This window comes from Zosterops lateralis (genome assembly GCF_965231275.1).
Source record: "Zosterops lateralis genome assembly, chromosome: 3".
In the NCBI taxonomy this organism is placed as follows: domain Eukaryota; kingdom Metazoa; phylum Chordata; class Aves; order Passeriformes; family Zosteropidae; genus Zosterops; species Zosterops lateralis.
Window position 1 is genome coordinate 16,253,545 of NC_139764.1, and position 24,413 is coordinate 16,277,957.

The following is a 24,413-nucleotide window of genomic DNA, read 5'->3' on the forward strand; positions in this document are numbered from 1 at the left end:
GACCCAGCTCATTAGGAGATGGAATTAGCATCAGGAAGAGGATGGAGGAAGCGTCCTGAGGCTTTTCCCTGCTCGGCTCGGCCAGTAGGTGTCACAGCAGTCAATGCTTTCGGTGCACAGCAACTCCAGGCCACAGAGGTGTCTAGTTTGGAGAACGCTAAATTACTGTACTTAAAATAAATCGGCTTTAATTAAAATTAAAGGGAAAAGAAAAAGTCATTAGTCATTTCTATGACTTTCTATCAGATATTTCAAGTGTCCTTAAAGAGTTTGGAAAGAACGCAAACAGATTGCCAAACATGTCAGCAAACACCACAACTCTTACACCTGCACTTAGGGCTTTAGTGAGGCATTGAACACCCCGTGCTGGCACAGGTTAAAAGAACAGAGATGCTTGCTGCCCCCTCCCCAGTTGTGTTAGGCAGCCTACCCAGCACACACGGCTGAGGTTTGTTCCCAGACATGCCTGGTGAGAACTACAGATAGAAAACATAAGGCTCTCACAACAAGAACATAAAGCCAGAGCAGTACGAGTTGCAGAAGAAAGGAATTTTTAAGTAATTTTTAAAAATTTTCAACTTCAAAGGAAATTGAGAACAAACATATCTAGGAGAGCTCCTTGGGTTTAGCATTTTTTTTTTCCCTGGTGCGAATGCTCCAGCAGCAGAACTTCAAGGCTGAGTGTTTTCCTACCCTTTCCCAGCACCAAGGGAAGCAGATGGGCTCTAATCATGCTCTGATATAGCACAGAGAAGAAAAGCATATGATGGCATTCCCCATCATGAGTCTGCCTTAATGTTTGCCAGTCAGCTGTGCACATATAAAGCAATCATGACTTTGTTTGGCATTTCCTCTGGAACATATGGTGATTTACTATGCAGCTTCCAGCGTGTATTGACACTGTTTTGAATCGCACTTAAATCCTTCCCTACTACACACAAAAACGTAAATACATGTGGTTTGTGTTTAGGGTCATGCGATAGCAGAAGGGTCCAACCAACATCTACAGAGCAGCTGCTGACAGCCCCCTGTCCCCAAGGACCAGAGATTCCAGTGGGAGGAAATGGCTTTGGTTTTGAGGGCAGGCTATGACAACGTGCTACAAAGCAAGACAGCTTTAAACAGACCACCTGTGCCAGAGGACCCCCTCTGCCTGCCTGAGCACACCGGTGGTTTCTGTTTATCAGCACCCAGTCCTGTCCTACCCTTTCTGCCTAGTCCCACTAAGTGGTGGGTTGCATAATGATCCAATAATAGATCACTAAAATATGAAAATTGTTAGACATACTTAATAATAATCCCTGCAGCTAATTTTTTCATAGCAGACAATTGGCTGGCAGGTTATACAATACAGCATCCAAGAGGTGAGTCAGAGCAAAAAAGAGAGAAGCTGTAAGACTATCAGTTAAAAAAGCCTCAGAGGTTTAGGTGCTCTCAGTTCATCACCAAAACACATCAACAGTGGCAACTGGATCTTCAAATCCTGTGCAACTTTGAAACAAGTAACAGTTTTCTTTTCTCACCAGTAGTTGAAGAGACCATCCAATAATTAATATTCTCATGTGAGGAAACACACTTTTTTCTTCAGTAGCACTGGTAGAAAAAACATAAGTTAGATTTAACAGAGTCACTCAAATTTTGTAAAATCAAGAGAAATACCAAATAAACTGCCCTATGAAACACCAAGATAGAAATATTTTTTGTTGTATGTTTTTCTTAAAACAAACAAAAAAAAGGAAATCTATTGGATTGTCACAGTGTCTACTGATTTTTGCACAGGCATATTTGTAACACTCTTGAAACACTTAAGAGAGGAAATATAGTCTTTTAAAAGACAGAAGTAATTCCAGTGAACAACTCTTTAGTCCTCCGCTCCTAGGGAAAATAACCATACTGCCCACAAGATGCATCTCAGCAAGAAAATGTAATTAGGTATAATCACTTCACTTTGGTTTTAAAAAGCTATTACCATTTGCTGTTCTTGGTGCATAGGCTCCATCTTCTTTAACATACATATAATAAAAATCCTGACCAAAGTCAACCAGAATACTGAATATACATTTATTTCTCCAAGGAAAAGAGATGAGAAAGAATAAACGACATAAGGCAGATGTTCAGATGTTAGTGGGTTTGCTTTGTGCCTCACCAAAAGACACTGGGATAACACAGTCATAAAGGCAGTGAGAGCCTTCACAAACCTGGACAGAACTAGAAAAAGAAGGAAAAAAAAAAAGGCAAATATTTTAGTGGTACAAGAATTGAAACTAATCAGGTGAAAACAGGTTATTTATAGCACTTTTAGAGGCTGAAAAAGTGTCATGCAAGCAAGAAACCTGCCTTTAAACATTTAATCTTGGATTGCATTATGCAAGCCAGATAAGAAGCACTCATGATTGCTCAAGGCACTTGGGTGAGTGGTTTGCTCACACGTCCTTCTGCAAAGAGCTGCTGACTGCTGGCTTCCAGCTCTGAGAAGACCTACTAAAGCCCAGGAATGACGTGAACAAGAGTGCTTCACAGTATCACACTCAGGCATCAAACCCGTGGTTTCAACAATGGCCTTATCAAAACAGGTTTATCAGTTAAAATTAGGCTATTGTTGTTTTCCAAAGCCCCTGCTCCAGTCTCACCTAATGCTGCACACGTGCAGATCCACACCTAAAGGGGTAAGAAAAAGCTTTGGTGTTCTGCATTCAGGTTACTTTAAACTACAAGATTTGTAGAGCTCTGCAACTCAGTCCCTCACAATGTAACTCATGCCAGGTTGTAGAGGGGAGATGTTCTCTGGAAAGCACAGGTTTCAAGGGAAATCAAGTGGGAGCTCCTGCCTGGGTGGCAGCACTAGAATCATAATCAAGGAAATAAAAGGAGCTTGATGGCACCCTAACAAGCATGAGTCAATGTATTTCATGCTTGTCTGCCATCAGGAAAAGCAGAGAAGCTTTACCAGTGCTCAGTAAAAAGAGCAGCTTAATTTCCAATGTCTAGCAAGCAGCTTGTTCCAAATCTGTTGTTTGCTTCATTGGAGTATAAAACAAAATCAAAATCAAATCATTTGTCTCTTTCTCTAAATCACTTAGGATGTCTAAGGGCAATTGAAGCTTTTTAATAGGAAACAAAGAATATTTATATCACAACACAATCTTAATTAATATTATGCTATTAAAGTGTTACTCTTTTTCTGCATTTAATGCAAGTTGCCACATCAATACCCTAAACAAAAAATAAAATGGGAAGCTTCCTAATGCTATCATGATTAGTAAGTCCTAAGATAAGCATGTGGGAACTCAAGAGTTATGGATTCAGCAATGGCCAAATAATGACAAACATTAGCTTTCTTTACATTACAAAGGTAATTTGTTTAGCTTGTCATTATTATTATCATTATTACTGTTGCATCTTCACACCCTATTCCTGTCTGCTCAGTCTTGCCTTACTGACCATGCAGAACTCACATTCAGCATTCACAAAATAAAGAAACTAGAAACCTCTGATTAAAGAAGGATCAGGAATTTCTTCAGTAGAAGTATTCACCATTGCTGTCAGATCCATTTTAGGAGGCTCCCAGACTAAAAACTATTCCTATTTTACTGCACAGCTCCATAAACCATGAAATACCCTGCACTGAACTGTGCTAGATTTCAAAGCAAGAGGTTTTGCTTTGAACAGTTTGTGCTAGAAACCTCCAAACAGCTCAGAAGAACAGTAACCATATGTAAAAATCCTATTTTCTTCCAGATCAACTAGCTTAGATGCTTCTATGGTAAAATTACCAATATCCACCGTCAAGCTGCCCTTTCAGAACGCTCCTGAGCACAGCACATGCCAGATGGCCTCAGGCTGGATGGAGAATGTTGTCTTCTCTGCTGCTGTCCAGCCTGGTGTCTCCAGCAGGCTCTACCTGGTCGTCACTGCACCCCTGAGAGGGGACCTGAGGGTGCCCAGACCCCCCATCCCTTGGCAGCCAAGGCCACCCAGTCTCTGCCAACAGACTGGCTGCCCACACCACTCCCACAACACAAAGCACTCCTATGGAAGGGATCCTGCCTAGCCCTGCTGCCTGCCAGCATCTCTTCAGGCAAGGTGAGGGAATGGAGAAAGAAAACAGAAGCAGGAGAAACCGAGATCTCCGAGAGGCCAGCCTTCCTTACCTGACTCCCTAGGGCCATCAAGGCCTGTAGTGAAAAGCCAACCATCACTGATCTCCAGCTGCTTGTTCCAGCAGACCTGTTTGCTCATGTGGAGCAGAACCACCCTTCTCCCTGCTTCCTCAGGCTCTCGGTTCCAGCACTGTCTCCTGAGAAGGTGGTCCCACATCTCAGAATATGACACAGTTCATGGAGCCTGAGATGTCCCACCCCTCTGTCCCAGGTCACCCTCAAAGGCTGCTCATGAGCTGTGGGGCTGAGCTGCTGGTGGGCAGAACACAGCAAATCACACATGCACAGTAAATCTCAAACATGACCTGGCATTGTGCTCAGGCAGTGTGCATGGTGTGACAATTCAGTCTCATATCCCAAGCACACACAGTTGCTAAGTGAGTCTGGGGAGTCTGAGCAACCAACTCAGAGCTGGCACTCACCCAGCAACCATGGAGCAGCAGCTCGATCACATGTTGTTTCTCTAAAGTGGGAGGGCTGCAGGATGCAAGTGTTATATCTATTCTGGTCCTTAAAGGAGCTTTGTTGCTCATGCTCACACAGGAGGAGCAGAACATCAGGATCGGTCATGCATCATTTAGGTACCATGTGGAAATACCAATTAAGATTGCTTTTGATGACCACTGTGGCAGAGGTCCAGGAGCACAACCTGTCCAGTGGGAGATATGGGCCTCATACCCATGCCACACAGCTTTTGAAGCAGCATTTTTTACAACATGTGTGGTAAATCACTGGACCAGGTTGCCCATTGAGGTGGTAGATGCCCCATTGCTGAAGACATTCAAGATTAATTGAATGGGACTCTGGACAATCTGATTCAGTTGAAGAGTCTGACTGCAGTGCAGTCAGACTAGATGACCTTTAAGGGTCCCTCTCACTATTCTGTGATCCTATATTGGGGCCCTGGCTTAAGGATGTGTTATGGGAGCCATAAGACCATATGCAGTGGGTACCACCATGGTCTCATGTCAGATTTTCTAGAAGGCACTGTGTTGGTAGATTAAGTCTTAGATACTAGAGCAACTTTGGATACAGACAGCTGGAAAAGGACCTCAAGTCCAGTAATGTCACCAGACTTCTTCATCTTCTTCTGCTGGCTGCTTTAATAATAGTCCTTGAGGATCATGAAAGTGTAGATGTTGATGTATTGCAACTTCTGTTGTCAGGAAGGAGTGGCAGACAGGCAGTCAAATGGTGCAGTCTGAAGGGTTTATTTGGGGGCCAGATAAGGGAAAAGCTGGTGAGATAATTCAAGGTTTCTCTTTATTGTTTTTATTGTGTCCACCTGGCGTAGTAAAACTCTGAAATGCTGAGCTGTCTCTATCCCCAGTCACCAACTGCTGTGCTATAGCTTTGTGGATCACAGAGCACCAGCTGCTCCATCATCCAGATTTTTTTCACCCACCTCCATGGAGAGATACCAGATGCTCCATTTGTCTCCTGTCTCTTTCTCTGTTGAACTAGGTTCTCTAGTGAGAGGCTCTCGTGGTACTTGCAGGATTCAACAGGGGGAAGAAAGACAAACCTGTATTTCAAGTACCATTTTTCTGGCCTGTCCTGACAACTTTGTCCTTATTTTTGCTCACTCAGCTGCTTTCTTTAGTACACTTGTATGTACTATTAAATACCTACAGGGTTTTGTTTCAAAGCAGACACAAGGCCCTTTGCAAGACTGCAGCACAAAACCAGAGTCTGCTCTTCCACTACACAAAGCATAATTCAACATCCTGTGCCACATGCTGCAGACCTTCAAAGGTCTTCTACACAGAGTAGAATATATGACTAGAAAATCCTGGTTCCATTCCTCATTGTCACTGAGGACCACTGTACAAGACAGTGAGTCACATAATCCTCTACATTTCAGTTTCCTTTCACCTAAGGACAATAAATCATGCAATATCTTATAAAAAAGAAATAAAGAAATATAGGCCCATATGAGCCCTTTGGATGAAGAACTCCATATGTATACCTTAAAACGTCCAGTAAAGAAATTCCAACATGTAATAAAATGAGAATATTACTAAAGCTAATTTGGTAGGGGCTTATAATTCTACAGAGCGTGCTTTTCTGAACAGCTCTCTGAAGAGCATGATGGGGTTTGGAAAATCTTACTGATTGGAAAATGTGGTGAAACAAGCAACATGCAATATTTAATGAGAGATTCTTAGAGAGCATACCAAGAAACACCCCCTCAGTATTTTTGAAGTTATGCCTTCACATCACTAACAAATATGCTACATATAAAAATAACAGAGCAATTGCAAATTTAGATGAACTTTTATAAATTTTGGGAATGCATTACAAACCAGAAGCCACAAATTTTCCAGACTCTCTCCATGGCTGCATCTGTGTTACAGAATGGTTTGGGTATGAATGCTGAAGGTCATTTATGAACTATTTTGATTGTCAAAGACAAATGACCGTTTTCAAGGTTGCTGAAAAAGACCACTGTAATGCTTTTATGTTACAGGATATAACTCATCCCAAATGACATTCCAAATAAAAGCCTTTCATTGTTTCTTCTTCCATTCACTTCTATGAATTTGTCATTGGACTAAATGTGAATCTCCTCTTTCAGAAAGGGTACAGGATAATTACTGAGAACATGTAAGCCACCAAAACTTTTACTCCTACAAGACTTGTTGCTTAAGCAATTTCAAAAATGCAGGCAAGGAAAACCAAAGGTTAATATTTCTAGACTACATTAAATTTCTAATGGTGAAGTCAATATCCATTTGTTAGGTCTAACACTATTTTCTTCCTCTGTTATTGCTTTGCATTTTAGCATGACAAAAGGTTACAGCATCCTCATATTTCCACTCTAGCCAACCATCTGATCAAGTATGTGATAGAAATCAACAGCAATTTTGTTTTCATTAATCAAGATAATAAGTGGCCATAAATAACCTCTTTGCAGTTACTGTGAAGTAACAGCAAAACCTTGAAAAACAACAAATTGCACATCCCTCTTCTTAGAGGAAGATTGCAGTGTGTCTCACTTTTGCAGCACAACAAAGAATATTGGAATTTACATGGCAGTTAAATTTTATACTAAATCTAGCCATCGACATTGAAAATGGGAGACACAGATGTATCTATTCCAGTCAACCTGGGTGTAACATTAGTTCCTATTAAAGCATTTTGTTTGGGTTTGGTTTTTGATGGGGTATTTTTTAAGAATCAAAGTAAAAAAGAAGGTTCCAAAAAGGGAACATAATTCTGTATTTTCACACAAAGACAATGCTTACAAAAGTAAATCATCTAATACATTACAAAATTATTGTGGCAGAAATTTTCTTGGATTGTCTGATATCAGCTGTTTAAATGAATAATGAAATTTTGTTGTGTAGTATATTTATTACAGAGCATATGGGAGAAATGACCAACCATGAAGTATGTCAGAATGGTGGAAGCACATCCTCTGAAATTTTAAGATGGAGGAACAATACGCTTATTTTTATTGCAATATGAATTGCAAGGCAAAGCCAGGTTTGAGAATGCTGGGGAAATATTGCAGATGTGGTTTGCAAAGTCACAAAGACTTGGAACAGTGAATGCATGGAGTGTTTGCTCTCTGTGTTTGGAAAAGACCCCAGGAGATGGTCACAAAAAGAAGAACTACAAAGGTATATGGCAGTAAAAGCACAAAGTATTAAAGTCCAGATACTTAATTGGGTATTGGGTTTTCACATTCATAATGGTGTAGTAATTAAAAATGGATTAGCAGACTTAACTCCTGATAAAAATCTGGTGAAAACATTATGCAGGCTCACAGCTGCATAGAGAGACAATGGGTTTGGACCTGTGGTTAATTATGATCCCTTCATGCCCAGCTGCCTGGCTGTTTGTGGATAGTGAAATTCCCATTCCAAGTCCTATAAGGACAGCAATTTGGGACACTGAGTATACTCAGAGTAGCCTACCACTATAAGCTCCTGCTTCAGTTGAGGGAGGTATTACTGAACACAGTGTGTGTGTGTGTGTGTGTGTGTATTTATATATATATATATATAAACACACAAAATGCTGAAGTTCACCACCCATTCTGTAATGTAAAAAGCAAAAGAGAAAATTAATGGGAACAACAACAAAAAAGCCATTAAAAGAGGGAGAATATTAATATTTTCAGGTGGAGCTAAGACCTCTCTGCGGTCTGTTAATTTAGAAAAAATTACTCAAAAAACCCACATAGTATATTCACTTGTACAGGGATTTTACGTTCTACATCAGTGTCAGGTATCACATTTCTGTTTAAAAATCTGAATTCAGACAGGTGTTTGACATAGCACATAACAAAGTGCACTTCCTTTTGAGGAAGAAATCATACACGGTTTGAACAAAAACCCAGTTGTTGGCTGCAAAATTAATACCAAATAAGAGGGGATGATTTGTGATCCTACTCTCAATGCATTTCTTAAAGTAAGTTCTTATACTGAGCCACAGCCCAACACACTCCTTGGGAATAGTTGGTAGCCACAGCTACAGCAGATGACTGGCAAGGTGCCCTATCAAGTTTTGTTTGCAATGGATTCATTCCCATTATGGCAGAGTGCTGGATTTCAAATGCAGAAACTCTCACAAGGCCACACCTTGTTGTTAGTCCACTTCAGATCCAGCAACCAAACACTCCAAAGTCAGGCTGGAATGGGCAGCAGCCTGCAGAGCAGGTTGACATCAGACACGTGTTACCTGCGTGACTCCTTGCAGCAGGCCTGAGACTAAGGAATGTGCCATGCTCCTGGCTATTCTCCCCCAGCAAGAGGCTCATTCAGAGGCAACTAAAAGGCTGATTCTCAAGGATGGATGCGGGAAAAACATCAGCTGTCTACACTTAGGTTAGTTTGACCTCTCAGTGTTTGCAGTTTATCTTTTCCCAGATCAAGCTGGGAAATTGCTTTGGTTCACACAAAAATTTTAACAGGATTTATTGCATTTAAGGTAAACTACCTTTTTTATGCCCATCATGTGGCATAGCAAATAGAGCCTTCAGAGGAATTATGGAGACCTGGCTGAAGGCCACTGAGAGGGAAAGGACCTCCTTTGTCTCACTGTCCAAGAGCTCATAGTGACAATAAAAGTCTCAACGTTTCAGCAAGAAAACGGAGGACCTGGAAGAAGGGTTTGGTCTGGAGCCAGGATCACAGAGTCTCTACATAACATTAGCTGCAACCTCCAGAACTTAGTTTCTTCTACTTTCTTTTTGTTTGTTTGTTTTCCCATGCGGGGCAGTTATTTCAGCTTTCATTGCAGTGCCAAAAAAGGATCAAATGGATCACTCATATTATAAAGTAGATTGCTCAAGAAGTAGGCTGGCCAACATAACGCAGCTTTCATATTGCAGAGTTATCTGCATTTTCTCTCCTTCATGGAGTACTTTGAACAGGTTGTGTTTGGATCTGCAATCATATGAGTTCAGCCCTCAGTGACCCTAGAGAAGACCAGAAGGTCAAAGCTGTTATGCCAAAAAATCATTTCCTTTTAATAAGTTTGTCCTGGACCCAGCTGCTTCCCAGACCAGAAAGATCATTTTTAGAAAAAAATAATACAGGAAGGTATTGGGTCACTGTTCTGTCTTTTGCTTGGCCAGTAGTGCTTCACAGTGAAGCACCAGATCATACTAAAACATAAAACCACCAGGCCACAGAAGTTACCATGACATTGACATAATTAATGCAATTATAATACATGATAGAATGTGGCACACACAGGCAAAAAAGGCCTAGTTAGCAGCATGAATATGTTAGAAAGAATATGTGTGACACTGGAATTACTTGGGAGCTTCAGCAGTAAGTCACTGTACATATATGCACACACACACACACACACACAGATACACAGACAGAGATGACAGGCACCAAAAAACCCCCGTACCTTATTTTTTTAATTGGAAATACTGAAAAATTTTCAAACTGTGGCCACTCAGTCATGGTAAGCAGAAGACTGCTTTGAAGAAAGGTTAGGAATTCTGAAATTCCCCCCTTTCAAGCTTGATGGAGGACTGGACGAAGTGGTGGAGTGCCTTGCACATACTGAACACACCATGCAGACAGACTCCACATATTACACTTCTATTTCTCTAAATCAATACATTGGTAAGAAAAAGCATGAGTTTAAAATTGAGATGAATCCTTCCTACTAAAAGTACTAGCAAGAATTTCACTGTTTTCACAAGGAAGACTAGGTTCCCAGACTGTGTAAGAGCAGCTACACTGTCTTTTGGATTATTGTCTTCTGTCCCTGGTGGTGGGCCAACATTTAGAACTTCCTAGTTCCTACAAAATGCATTTTCTATTTTAAAAAGGCTTGGGGGAGCTACTCTGGGGAATCCTCATACACTCTGAATAACCTTTCTCTGTATTAAAATTATTTCTACGTGGGTAGAAGGGTAAAAATCAAAGTAATGCATTTTCTTCTGTTGGGATAAACAAGTTGGTGTGGGTGTGTATCTCAAGTTAAAATGAGACAAAACCTTTATTTAATGTCAGCTTTCTATTACTCATCTGAAAATAGCTTCACAAAAGCCAAACGTGTCCTTTTTTAAGGATTAAGAGTATGAAAACAAATTTTATTTTAATTCACCATCAACCTTGTTAAGGGCATTTTCCATCTACTCAAAACACCTTTCCCATATATGGAATGACTTTATGAACAATCTACAGATTTCAAAAAAGTCAGATTTTTTTCTTTATATTTAAGGCTGAGTATTTTGTAGGTCACTGAGGAAAAAAAAAACTTTCAAAAACAATTCAAGCAGGTCTCCTCAAAACGTGATAAAAACAAACAAAGCATCAATTCAGTTTCTGGACTGATGAATGAATTGCTTAATCCCAATTTCTGGTCAACCAGAACTCGCTCTCTTTACTGTATTTTTCTTCCAAGTACTGACATAGAATTGGAATGTCTTTATTGACATAACATTGACATAGTTTTCCATACTTAGAAAACGCATTGTGAAATAGCCAGAATTCTGCATTTACAAATTTAGTCTGCACAAATTTAATTCCTAATTCAGTGATCAGAATGCAAATGATAGTTAAGAATTTAGTGACCAGCATGGGAAAACCTATTAATCTACAATAGCAGAGAATAGGAAATATTCTTTTTACTGATGATACTTCAAGGCAGTTATGGTTTTAGCATCAGCTTCATAAAATAATCATATTCTTCCATTTTAAGGTGGATTAGAATTTGAATTTCACCCACACCAGCTCTTCCATCAATTTTATTGATTATTATTAATACCTATTGATAACTCTGTTACTTTTAGTGGGATTTGCTAGTGAATGACCTATCAGAGTTTCAACAACCTAATATTTCTATGAAAAAACACACAGCTTGCTTTCCATGGCATACTAAGTTATCTCTTTATAACAACTGTACAGACATTACTACAGCACCTAAATGTATGAAAATTATTCATTATTCATAGTAGCAGAAGGCATCTCAAACATGTGATGAATTCATTAAATCAGTTTAGAAGGGATTAGTCATTTAAGAGCATTCTAAAGAAGCATTTTGCTACTTACCCGCAGAGCTTTATCTAAGTCACAGCTAAAATTTGCATGACAACATATCATGTAGTGAGCAACAGCAACAGAACAAGTTTGTTGTCTGTTTTGGGTTTATGTGGTGAGGAACCCCTGGATAGCAGACAGGCTTCAGAGGTGGCTTCTGTGAGAAGGCACCAGAACCTGTCCTCACACAGGACAGAGTGAGTTGTGGTTTGCTCTGAGATGGACCCAGCCCATCAGTGGTGTCAGCAGCACCTCTGGGGTAACATATTTAGTTAGGAAAGAGTAAAAAACACTGCACTACAGCAGCTGAGAGAGAGACTTAACAATATGTGAAAGAAACAACTCTGCAGACACCAAGGCCAGAGAAGAAGGACAGGGAGGAGATACTCCAGGTGCTGCAGCAAAGATTTTCCTGCAACCCACAGTGCATGACCATGGTGGAGACTGTGGAGCTGCAGGCTACCTATGGGACCCCTGCAGGTGACTGAGGGGACCGAGGAAGGAGCAGGTCTTCTGGCCAGGATCTGTGGCTCCCCAAGGGATGCATGCTGGAGCAGTCTGTTCCTGAATGACTGCCCTCTGTGGAAGGGACCTGAGGAACTGCCACCCATGGGAAGGACACACATTGGACAAGTTTGTGAGGGACTGTCTCCCATGAGGGGGACCTTATGCTGGAGCAGGGAAAGAGTGTGAGGAGAAAGGAATGGCAGAGAACAAGCGTTATGAACTGACCACAACCTGCATTCCCCACCTCCCTGTGCTGCTCAGGGGAAGGAGATAGAAGACTTGGGAGTGAATTTGTGCCTGGATAGAAGGGAAGGAATGGGCAGAAAGCAATTTTTTTTCCTTATCTGTCATTATCCCATTCTGATTAATTGGTAATAAATTAAATTAATTTACTTCAGTCAAGTTTGTTTTGCTCATGATGGTGATTGGTAAGTGATCTCCTTGTCCTTATCTCAACTCACAAGCTTTTCATCTTATTTTTCTCTCCCTGTCCTGTCAAGAAGGGGGAAGTGATACAGAGGCTTGGTGGGCACCTGGTAACCAGCCAAGGTCAACCCACCACAGTGTTTTAGAACTTCCTAGTTAATTATGTTTGCTATTGTACACACACATCCCCATTATGTAAACTATTTGTCTGTAGCCAGATTTTCCTCTAGGGCTCCAGGCCATAAGCATTAAATAGTACAGAAATAAGTGTAGAATTTGGAACTTCTTGAAAAGAGATAATGGAGTTACTTTGGCTGGAACACAATCACACATGTCAACAATCACTGTAGATGTGTGAATGTTAAAGGCTTCCAGTTCATCAAATCTTCCCTAAGGGTGGGTGTTAATGCTTTACCTGGAGGGGTCCAACAAACTACAGAGAGGTGAAGGAAGAAATCCAAGGGCACATCCTCCTGAGAGCAGGAGGTCTCAACTCATTGACAGACATAGCACTGAGATCATCCACAGAAGATGTGCAAACTTTATGACACACAGTGCCTCAGAGCACTTTCAGTACAGCATGTAAACTCTGACCAAAAATCTGTGGGCCAGCTACACAGTTCTCTGTTAGACACAGAAGTTAACATGTCCAAGGCCAGAGAAAAGATGCAAAAACGCAATATGGAATCTACCAATGATGAAAGAGAACAAAATACGTTTTGTTCAGATTGACATAGAGAAAATGTGAATACAAGAGCATCCGACTCCCTGGGCAGCTTTTAAAAGCAGCATGGGAAAGAACACAGTGCTTAACTGTTTATTTAAATTTGGACAGGTTTTTTTTGAAATTGACAACTTTGCCTCCTTGGGAATTTGGCATAATTCCCAAGCCACAGGCCCTTCCAGACATCTCAGTCAGGTCCAATGTCCTCGGTTTTCAGTGCTGTAAGAGGCATGCCAGTCAAACATCAAAATCCTCTTCCCACAGGATTTGTGGGATTGTTTTGGTGAGTACAAACACAGGAGAAAGAAGCAGGCTGTCAGTTTGACCATTATGAAATCCATCATCAAATGGGACAATATTCCAAAATCAGAACCTTTCTCTTCTCAGTGTAAGAAAGTTTTGTTGAAATCTTCCAGCAATTCTGGCTTTTGTGTACCAGAAAGAATTCTGGGATACCATTTTGAACCTCTATCATGAAAAAGAATTTTAAAACTTGTCATGTGGAAAGGCAGAACATAAGGCTATGGGCTGCCCCTCTGAGAACAAACTGCTGCCAATACCCCCTGAGATTTAAAATCAGGGCTTGAGGCACTCCTAGCTGAAATGTATGATTTGAGAGAGGTTCTCTCTCTAGTTAGAGCTTACACTCTATCAAAAAAGAAAGATTAAACTAATGCTGAAGAGAAAAGCACAATTACATTTTAAAATTGCTTTTTGAAAGAGATGCTGGGAGTCCTGTCCACTGGCACAGTTGGAATACCATAGAATAAAAACACCACTACATGTACAAAAGCAAGTAATCTTACACCTCCAAGGAGAGAGACTATTCTGTTACAATCACTGCTCTCTCAAGTGTGTTCTGACTAGGAGCTTTGGCTCTAACTCACTAAATCATGTTAGATTTGTAAAACTGTAGAACATTCTATGCCACTTCTTTCACACCAACAAAATCCTGGTAACATATCTAGATCCTACTGCCTTCCTTCTTTTATAGCAGGATACAAGTTTCAGCTTCTGGGAAAGCTACTTGTGTGTTCTATCATGACATCCCAAAGTATTCAGAATTAGTCATTTAATCCCTACCCAGGCTAAAATGGCTTACTAAAGAAATCTCAGCTGAATAAATTATGTATAAGAATTCTCCCTTTTATGTAGTCTGAGCAGACATCTGAGCTATAACATCATTTATGGCTGCAGCAGAATGAAATAAGCAAATACAGGGTGGTACAACCCAGTGGAAGTTAATGTTAGTCACAAAGTTTGTACACATGGAAAGGAGCAACTACCAAAGCCAGGACATTTGCCAAAGGTCTTTCCCATTCTTAAAGACAGCAAACTCACATCCCATCACAAGCCAAAGACAATGACAGGTAGCTATGTAGCAAGCTTTTCTCTTCTTATGCTTCTACCAACCTGGAGTTATGATGTCCAATTTGGAAACCCAGAAGTGTTTAAATATTTGGTGAGAAAAACCAGACCCCCTCCATCCAGCCTGTGAATCCTGCTGCCCTCCCAACCTGAAGTGTTTCTTTTGTCCAGCATACCTTTCATGGGGGTGAATTTGTCACCTGACAATCCCACAATACCCCCAAGTGTCTACACTCTGGTTCCCCTCAGATTCCAGAAATGGGGAGAAACATCAAGTTAACATGCTTTAATTTCAGAACATTGATACAGCAAGTATTGCTCTGAAAAAACTCTATCAGCTTCCTTTCAGCTGCAAAGTCTTCAAGTCCAACACAAAGCACCTGCAGGCGCAGACTGCAGCTTCTTAGGATGGTGGGAAGAGAGATGCAGCAGATGATTATCCCCCTGTTCCCACTTAGATGAAAATTTCAGTGACGGGCAGCAGAAGGAGTTAATTAAAGGTCTGCTTTCTCTTTTCCTTTAGGAAAAATAAAAAGTTTCCTAAGTCTGAGCTCCACTCTGAGGTAACTAGACAGCTAATAACTTCAGGAGGGATTTTAGCCACTTGAGGAAACTGCTCAGGGAGTCACCTGACAGCAAGCTGACACTTTTAGAAAAGAGTATATTTCACTGGCATTTGTTGAGAAAGTGAGTGAAAGGAAACTGCTTTCACAGCACAGAAAGGGACAATAATGACATGCCAGGCACACAGCACTAGAAACTTTTCCCTTGGCCTCAAGGCCTTTAAGCATCAGAGGCAGTAACATTTCATACCTGCAGGCCTGTTCTACAGAAGGTATAAAGGGGATACATGGGCCAGAAGTGTCCTGCCCTCCCAGCTCAGCTCCAACCACATTCAAGACAAGTAGGAAGAACAGCACAAGGAATGTTGCCTTTTACTTTGCCTAAATCCAGCTCTAGGTTTAGCTCAGATCAAGTCCAACTGACCAGTTTGGTTACCATCCAATATTCTTGCCTGTCTGCTTATTTCTGTCACAGTCATCAGCACGTGGGTCTAGACCCAGCAAAGGAGGAACATCTCCTCACTGGCACCAAAGGGCCTGGGACAGGGAGCCCCAGCTCCAGCAGGGATCACTAGAGGAGACACAGCACCCAAGGAATAAGTGAATATGGTAAAAAAAATGGACCAGTGCTAGAGCTCCCTTTAGCTGAGTGAAACTTGGCTACAATGCACTTAGTACTGCATAGGGGCTCAGTACCACAGCCAGCTAAAGGCATAGGTACCCTGACGATGGGGACACCTCGGAGGAATAACCAAGTCTAAAAATATGAGATCTTTCTGAAAAAAAAAAAAAAGTCCCCAAAGCTGCTTTTTCATGTATTTAAAATCTGTATGAATATATTTGGGAGGAATATACAGTATCTACATTTCAACTAGTTGAACACTTCTGGAACCAGAGATGGAACTGTTTATTGAAATGAAAAGTGTAATTCTGGTATTTATACTCCAAAGGATATGCAATACATCACAAATGTAACTAACAGAAGGTACCAATTCATCTTAATTCTACAAAATTCCATTTGCAGAAATAGACCAGAGAAGTGTTAGAAGTGACAAGCTGGGAGCTTTTTTCTATTAAAAAATATCACAGATATTTAAACCAGAATAAATTCCAAATTCTAAAAAGATGCCTTTTTAGTGTGCATCACCTCAAATCTCTAAAGTATTGTACCTTCCACACATTTCCAAGAGCATATATTATTCACATTATTTAACATTTGCATTCTGATTGCAATCAGCCTTCTTTTAATAAAATAAATAGTGCTACAGTCTGTTAACCTAGAACCATCAAACTCTCGCTTCCATTATCAATCAATGCCACTTTTCTGCTGACTGCAACTCAATTAAAATCCAATTATTTGAATAACTGGATGGAAATTGCTATCATAAGATGTACATTTTTATTAGGAACATTTTGTGGAGAAAATTGACAGCACAGGGGTTGTGACACTACAGTTAAAAAATGTTTTGCAACCTGGGCTGAGAAAAGCAATCCCAATAAATATAGAGGGATAATGTCACTTCTGGAGTAGGTATTTGATTCTGAAGTTGGGCCTTTTGGCTCAGAGCAGGTCCAAAATGATGTGAATTCTGCTAGCATTACTAGGACTTTTGAAAAGGTTGGTCCTTTTAAGCTTCAAAGCTTGCTATTTCTACAGTTTTTAAGAAAGAAAAAAAGGCAGTTATATATTCTGAGAGCATATTACCACATTACTCATGGAGTTAATTATAAAATATGTCAGTCAGTGGTACTGATTCTTGAGGTGATAGCAATGTCAGATTCTTTCATTTATTTTATTTCTTACATTAACTAAGACCAGGTAAGGAGCTGTTCATTAACAGGACATCGCTCTTAATATGCCTGCAGCTGTGTACCTTCATTTGAAAGAAGTCTTAGGAGGAAATCCCCAAATATAATTTTGCTTCTTCGTTTTTAATCACACCAATTTTCTACCAGAGCTCTGATTTATTTCACCAAAGTGTGGATCACACAATCTCCTTTTATCCAACACTAAAAAAGCTGTATTCTTTTATACTGATAACATATAGATAAAAAATATCACACTACTTTACTTTCAGTATGCCAATTCTATATATTAAAAAAAATGTCTAGTTGTAAAGTGTAATTTTACAAAATACACTTAAAATACTAAAAGATTTCTCTTTTTTCATGTCTAATTATCTAGGACCCACTTGTAACCTGGAAATTACTATGGAGAATCATTTTTAGGAACAAAAAAGTCTCCTATCAAACATATTCCTTTAGCTGATCGCAAATACCTTTATAAAGCAAGTACAGGTTCTTTAATGTATTTCTTTCCAGTGTAATATTACTGTCTTCTACCTTGCATCATAAAATCATATAACCTGAATTATACCTACTACAGTTTTAATAAATTTCTGCAGAGGTTGTTCACTGAAGATTACACAGAGGATTTAAACTGGGCTATTAGATTATGATTACTTGCATTTGACAAAATAACTTGAAATGGCACACAGCAAGGAATGAAAAGAGACAAAAAAAATCAAGGATAAGAAAATGGAAATATTATAGATAAGGATAAGCAAAGCAATTCCAATATGTGATTTATAATAAAAGAAACAACTCTTGATAGAATGTCATGATCACATTACTTCTCCATCGTGTTTACTGTACTTGACTTTTGTTCCATATATTAGATTTTATACATTCCCTGTCATTTTCCTTGCGATTTCAGGCAACACCCTCTAAAATATTTTTAGCTGCTTTACAAACTATGAAGTTGCATTAAGCAGTGAACACTGTTTATCACAAGTGCATGACAGTTTTCACATATGCTGGAACATGTCTACTTCCTGGAAATGCAAAATACTTTCACACACACAGTCTAGCTCCCTCTGAAGCTACCACTGGAATAAATACTCTTAGCCTTTTGACTCTACATGCTAGCAGGGTCTCTTAGGCAAGCTCTGAAAAGTCATCTTATAAAAAAGGTGCACAAAAATTCAAGAATTCACGCCATTCAGTTTTTTCATGCAGACAGTCCTTAAAAGTGAGATAATTTACATGATGTATGTTAAAATCACAGCTACTTACCCTTTTTCTCAGGTTGTAGGTCAAAATGAGATTTCTGGAGAAGGAGTGTGAAAAGGCTGTGTAGAACTCCAGCACTTTCTGCAAGGCATCCCTTTTAATCACATGAAGATCACAGTAAGTCAGAGCCCTTACATTAGCACAAGACTGGGCCAGAGTCGACTCCTTCCAGAACACATCACCAAAAACGTCTCCTTTGCCTATAGAAAATCAACAGCATTGCTTTCAATAACAGCACTATTTCCATCAAAATATGTAAAAGAACAGACATCTCATTCACGCAGCCAAGTTTCTTCTATTTTTGCACTCAGGAAAAAAAACTGTCTGAAAAAAAAAGGAAACTTTGAAATATTTAATTGATAACTTTTTCCATTACCTTTTTCTTAATTACAGCAGCCTGGTAAAACTTCATAGGAATAAATCATACTTAAAAAGTGTTCTATGTGAAAAGTCTCCTTTAAATATCAATAAAGGATTTTCTTTAAAAAGCAAGAAAGGTGGTTCATTCTTGGTTCATGTTGTCTTCTGATCCCTTTCAAAGAAATTAATTAAGAGGAAATGGTTTTTCCCTTCCTTCTTTTAACTGTCACACAAAGGATCTGTTTCTTACATCTGTGAGGTCGATTTTCCCTAATCTGGCTAACATTTACCCACTGTTGTGTCAATAAAATCATCCTGTATCACACATCGGTGCAGTTACAGGCTGCAGCTAAACAGGGTCCAAACCAAGAAGAGTACAATTAGTTATCCCCAACATAACAATGACAAGGCATGAAAGTTTAGCTGTTTCACACTGGAAGGAAGAAAACAGCCTCACACCCTTCCCACACGCACGTCACTACAAGCTCGGGGCAGCCAGAGAAATTTCTGCTGTGGAATACTGCAGGGATGGCCTTTGCACCAACCTGGGCACTACAATGCAGGGCATGTACACCAAAATCCAGCTGAGGAGTCAGGATTTCACTGGTTACATCCCAGTTCAGGCTGGGCACAAAAAGGAGAATATGACAAGTTCATTTATAAGAATAATGGTATTTTCTCCCTGTTTTCCAATACATAATGCTAACAAAAAAGGAATATTCACTTGTTACCTTGATAATGAAAAGCTATACTGTTCTTGTTTTGAAATGTGTTTTCCTCGCAAACTTCTGCTGTGCTATATCATCACTGCTCATCTCTCTCAAGACCAACAACATGGAAATACATTCATATATATCAAATTGTGGTAGGAATGGTCCCTTGTCTTGTAAGTAATACCTTGCCTGTAGCAATTCTTAAATCCAAAGCATCAAAATATATATTAGATTACTGACTTCAACCCAAGTTCTTTTCCTTCCCTAAATAAATTGTCATTTTTGAAAGCCTATATGAAGTCAAGAGAACTATCAAGAGCAAAAAGCTCAAGCAAACTTCTAAATCAATTTCAGAATTCCCATCTCAGCCCTTCAGCTGTATTTCCACCCTTACCTAATCTCCTCTATTAGATGAGAAGCATTTTTTATTTGAGAAAACACTATCAGCTTGATGGCAAACTACCCTGAATTAAGGTATTAAGGAAATAAGGCAATAAGATGTTGTTAACTCTAATGTGTTCCCAGTCTTCCATAGAACACCTACACCATCCACCTCACACGGATCAGTTTAGATCCTGACCACTTTAGACTTTATTTTAATTCTAAATGTGTATATACATTGAAACCACCTGTCCTGTTAGCACATTTTTCACAAAATTAGGCAAAGACATTATAAAGATAATCTTTCTTCCATCTCTAGTCGCTTGCATAGGACAATGAGAACATCTGGAAATAGTACAAAAGTGTCATATCACCAAGCATGGTGGTAGTCCCGCAGACCAGTACAGTGAACAACTTTTCTTCTTAATAGCAATGACTTTTCACATTTTCAATTATTTGCATGTTTTTTGCTAGCAGATACATTAAAAAATGGCTAAAGAAAAAAAAGCTTCCATGCACTTGAAACAGACCATCTACAAGGCTTTTAGACAAATACACAATATATTCAAAATTGAAATGAAACAATTTTTATGCACCATAAAAACTGATATGCTTCACTGGGTAAAAATGGATTGTTTGCTTTTGGAATAAATATGCTTTTATTCACAATCTTCCAGGCAATTAGCTAAACAACTGTTTTAATTAAGGCTCTGGAATCTATCAAGCATTGAATTGTGCCATCACTGATGAGCAACAGTTAGGGCTGGTAGTCCAAGCACAAGGGAGAGGAATTCGAACTCATTTCTAAGTGTATTGCTTAACATCTCCAGACAAGTTTCCCTACCTTAAAATGACAACCATTATGTTACTGTCCCACAGTAACATGATGATTAGTACAATCCAAGCACAGACAGCATGGTACTGCTGTGCCTCCCTCAGAAGTGAGGTAAAACAGAAGTTAGTTATGTCTTACTCTTTTTGAAATTTAATTTTGCTTTTCCCATAACACAGAAAGGCACATCTTTGTCCTTCACTTGCGGCAGCAGCCACAGTTTCCCTTCACTATTTGTAACTCTTGCCTCTGAAAAAATCTCCCTCCTGTAGTGTCCTGCCACCTCCCATTAGTGGCAAGGACAGCACAGGAAGGAGCTGGGTCTTCTGGGTGCCTGCTGAGCCAAACCAGAGAAAAGCAACACATGAATGACAAACTCAGTCAGATCACAGAAGTGCCTGTTTTAAAGAAACAAACGAAAAAACCCAAAGAAGTTGTACTCTTTTCTTTCATTAAAATCTTCCTTGAAGTTAACACCCAATGCTCTAGCTGAAAATGGATCCTACACTGTATTTCAGTTTCCAAAGCAAGGCACATGCAATCACCTCGTTGCTTTATTTCTGTCAAGTCCATTTTCTAAATGATGGGTACCAAAAGTACTAAATTTGATTGTCAGATTCTTTAAAAAAAAAAAAAAAAGGAAAAAAAAAAAAAAGGAAAAAAAAAAAAAAAAAAAAAGGAAAAAAAAAAACCTGTTTGACACTTACAGAAAATTGAGGGGGGGAGGAGAAATCTATATAGCAAGAAGAAATTAAAATTCCACCCAGGATTACCTGCACTGCACTAGAACAATTGGACTCTTATGCATAATAAGGAATTGCATACCATCTCCCTTTGTCTATATGTTCTCCACAAAATAAGATCAATCACTGTAGGAAAAGGAATTTTTAAAAAAAGGGGGTGGGGGGGGAAGACTAAGTAGGTGTTTTATCAAAACCACCTGTGATTGGAAAGCAAGAAGCGTATGGTGATACTTCTGAGTCAGAAGGTGGTTGGCAAAGTCCAAGGGCTGCATTAGGGAATATGAGCCAAAAGCCTTTTTTATATAACTCCAGGCTTTATATATTTCACCTTACCTCTGAAGAAAGATTAAATAGCTAGAGAAATGCAGATGCCCATTTGTTTGTCAGTACTTTGCATTTCTCATTCCCAGCTTGCTGAATTCCAGATGTTTGCCAGGAACATTATCTGTCAATCACACTCAAAGTGGATGATCTAAGCTTTTACCATCAATCATTTATATTCCCTGCTGGATTTGTGGGCTGAAGACCTTTTCCAACATCAGCTCAGCATGCATTGGAAAGCCAAATAGTTTTCTGCCTTTTCTGTTTCCTTGTTTGTTTTAATTATAATAACAAGTCCCCAAATCCTGCTATATTTAAACTGTGAAGAAATATTTTATAAAACTATCTGTTTCCATATTTGTTCCTTCCCAGTTTCTTCTCCACATCACATTAGCTGTTTATCTTGTAAGTGAAAAGATGATTTCTCTGTTACCACTGCCAATTCAGCCTGAGTCAGGCATAAGGTCAAGCCACATCCACTCTGTCTCCTGAAAGCAGCACCAGTGACGAAGATCTGATTATTGAAGCTTAGTCAGGTGTTCTGCTGATTCTGAGAAAAGAATCACACTCTCACATTACACCTGTACTGCCTCGATACCAAAACAACCCTCGGCCTTTTCACTCTTACAAGAGGAAAGATTGAAAATATTCCACTCTACTCCAAAAAAATATGACTTGTGGAATATGTCTTTGGCTGATAACTCACCCAGTCTATTTTTGGGTCCTGACAGTCTCAAAGTCCTGGTGCAGTTTTGGTGTGATAGCTGGGGGAGAAGATGAGGCCATGGATTTACATGTTGGAGGTCTCCCAAGTCAGTATGGATCTTGAAGGCATTCACATGAATCCATGGATTTTCAGTACATCAGACAAAATATTCATGTTCACATCATTCTCAAAGCAATAATAATGATTGTGACAGCAGCCAACAGCAGAATCCAGACCACATCCCCTCCCAATTTGCCTTCATCTACATGTTTGAACAATAGATTTAGGATCTGACAGTGTCCGCAGATCCAAAGACCAGATAGAATAACCAAACATTGCTCATGGTTGAGCAATGAACAACCAAACATTGCTCACCTCAGTGGCAATGCAGCACTAGGCATAACTTGGCAGTCAGGTGTTTAGCAAATACAGTTATCTGTGATGCTGATCCACAGTGGCTGCCACAATGAATTTCCCAGCACAGCTCCCTGGAGCCCCCACACTGGCCTGCACCCTAAGGATCTGCTCTCCATCTCCAAGCAGTGGGAAACACCAACCGCTATAAAAGCAAACACACAGATTTTCTAGGGTCAAACCCCCTCTGTGATCACCACATGCTTATTTGGCTTCAACTTAAAATCCTTCCTTTCTCCTGTCTTTCCTCATTTCCTCCAAATCTAAGTAAGGCATGCAATTTAAACTTTCCCACTTTACAGAGGGGAGAAGGATTCAAGGAAAGTAAAGACACTAGAGCAAAAATAATTTTTCCTCTTGGTGCATTAATGTAATGACAACTGTCAGCCAGAAAAAAATGGAGCAGCCATTTGGCATTGAGGTGGAGCATTCAGTAGCTGTCCTACAGATAAATTGCACAACTTGAAGCCACTGAATAGCCTTAGTTTGGTTCTCCAGCACAGTACAGGTGGAAGGAGATGGTGCATAGAAGTGGTTTGCTGCTTTGGATTTTCTTAAGATTTCTCAAGTGCAAACTGAGACATGGAATGAAAAGTGAATAACCAACTGCATTGCAGAGAATACATTATTTTTCATTAACCAGAGGCTTTAACTACTCTTTTCCTCTAATTAGACCTCCAAAAAGCCTGAGCATCTTTGCCACAGAGACCAGAGTAAGTGTTACAGAGATAACAAACTGAACTTGCTCTTTCAGTGATTTGCCTGGTGCACAAATAGAAACACAGTGTATCTGTTCATGTTGTAAATCACAGCTTGGCAACATTTTGCAGACAGTTTACTACACAACTGCATCAATTTTCTCTGCTGAAACACATTACTGTACAGACAAAATAAAAACATTTATTTTAGAGATGAGTAGCAACAACGTGATTTAGTTACAGCTAAAATTTCTATTATTGTTGCTATAATTAAGGTGTTTATTTGTCTCTCAGAATACAGCATGGATTATATTCACTACTTGACATACTGTGATGAAGAGTTTTAAACATCAACTGGCCCTACCGGGTTTATTCACAAAAAAAGCCAGGAGACTACACCTGAATCTGAATCATTTATCCTTATTTGCATTTTAATGGTTACTCTAAAAATGTCATAAATATGTGGCCAGTTTGTACAAACTCAGAGGATACGGAGTAGCTTAGGTAATTGGAGTAATAAATACAGTTGAATGTATTTGCAGTGGTTAAGGAATAGCAAAAACACAACTCAATCTGTGTTGTCATTCCATGGGCAGTCTAATTCTCTGACCAAAAAAAAAGACCAAAAAAACCCCACCTATATAAGAAGCTCAAATTGGATTATCCTCTGAGATACTTCCTTGATTACCTGGGACAGGCTTTATATTCTGGATATTGCTTGAAACATACATTAAAGCCCCAAAATTTTATTATTTAATTTCAGACAAAAAGGATTCACAAGAATTTAAATAGTAAGTTTTGTGCTCTGAAATAGAGAAAGTAAATATTTTGAAAACCTGACAAAATTTGCATCTATCTTGTATTTTATTTTATTTAGTATTTCTAGAAATTCCTTCCATATAAATCTAACA

At 39.4% G+C, this 24,413-nt stretch overlaps 1 protein-coding gene across 1 annotated transcript in view; it reads right to left on the reverse strand.

Moving 5' to 3' along the window:
* Window positions 1-24,413, reverse strand: part of KCNH1 (potassium voltage-gated channel subfamily H member 1) — a gene marked incomplete at both ends in the record, with an annotated part of 170,929 nt that overhangs the window by 52,723 nt on the left and 93,793 nt on the right. Inside the window, one exon of the mRNA XM_083856101.1 lies at window positions 18,338-18,534. Within this exon, the coding sequence (XP_083712227.1) occupies window positions 18,338-18,534 (197 nt within the window). The remainder of the gene's footprint in view (window positions 1-18,337; window positions 18,535-24,413) is intronic.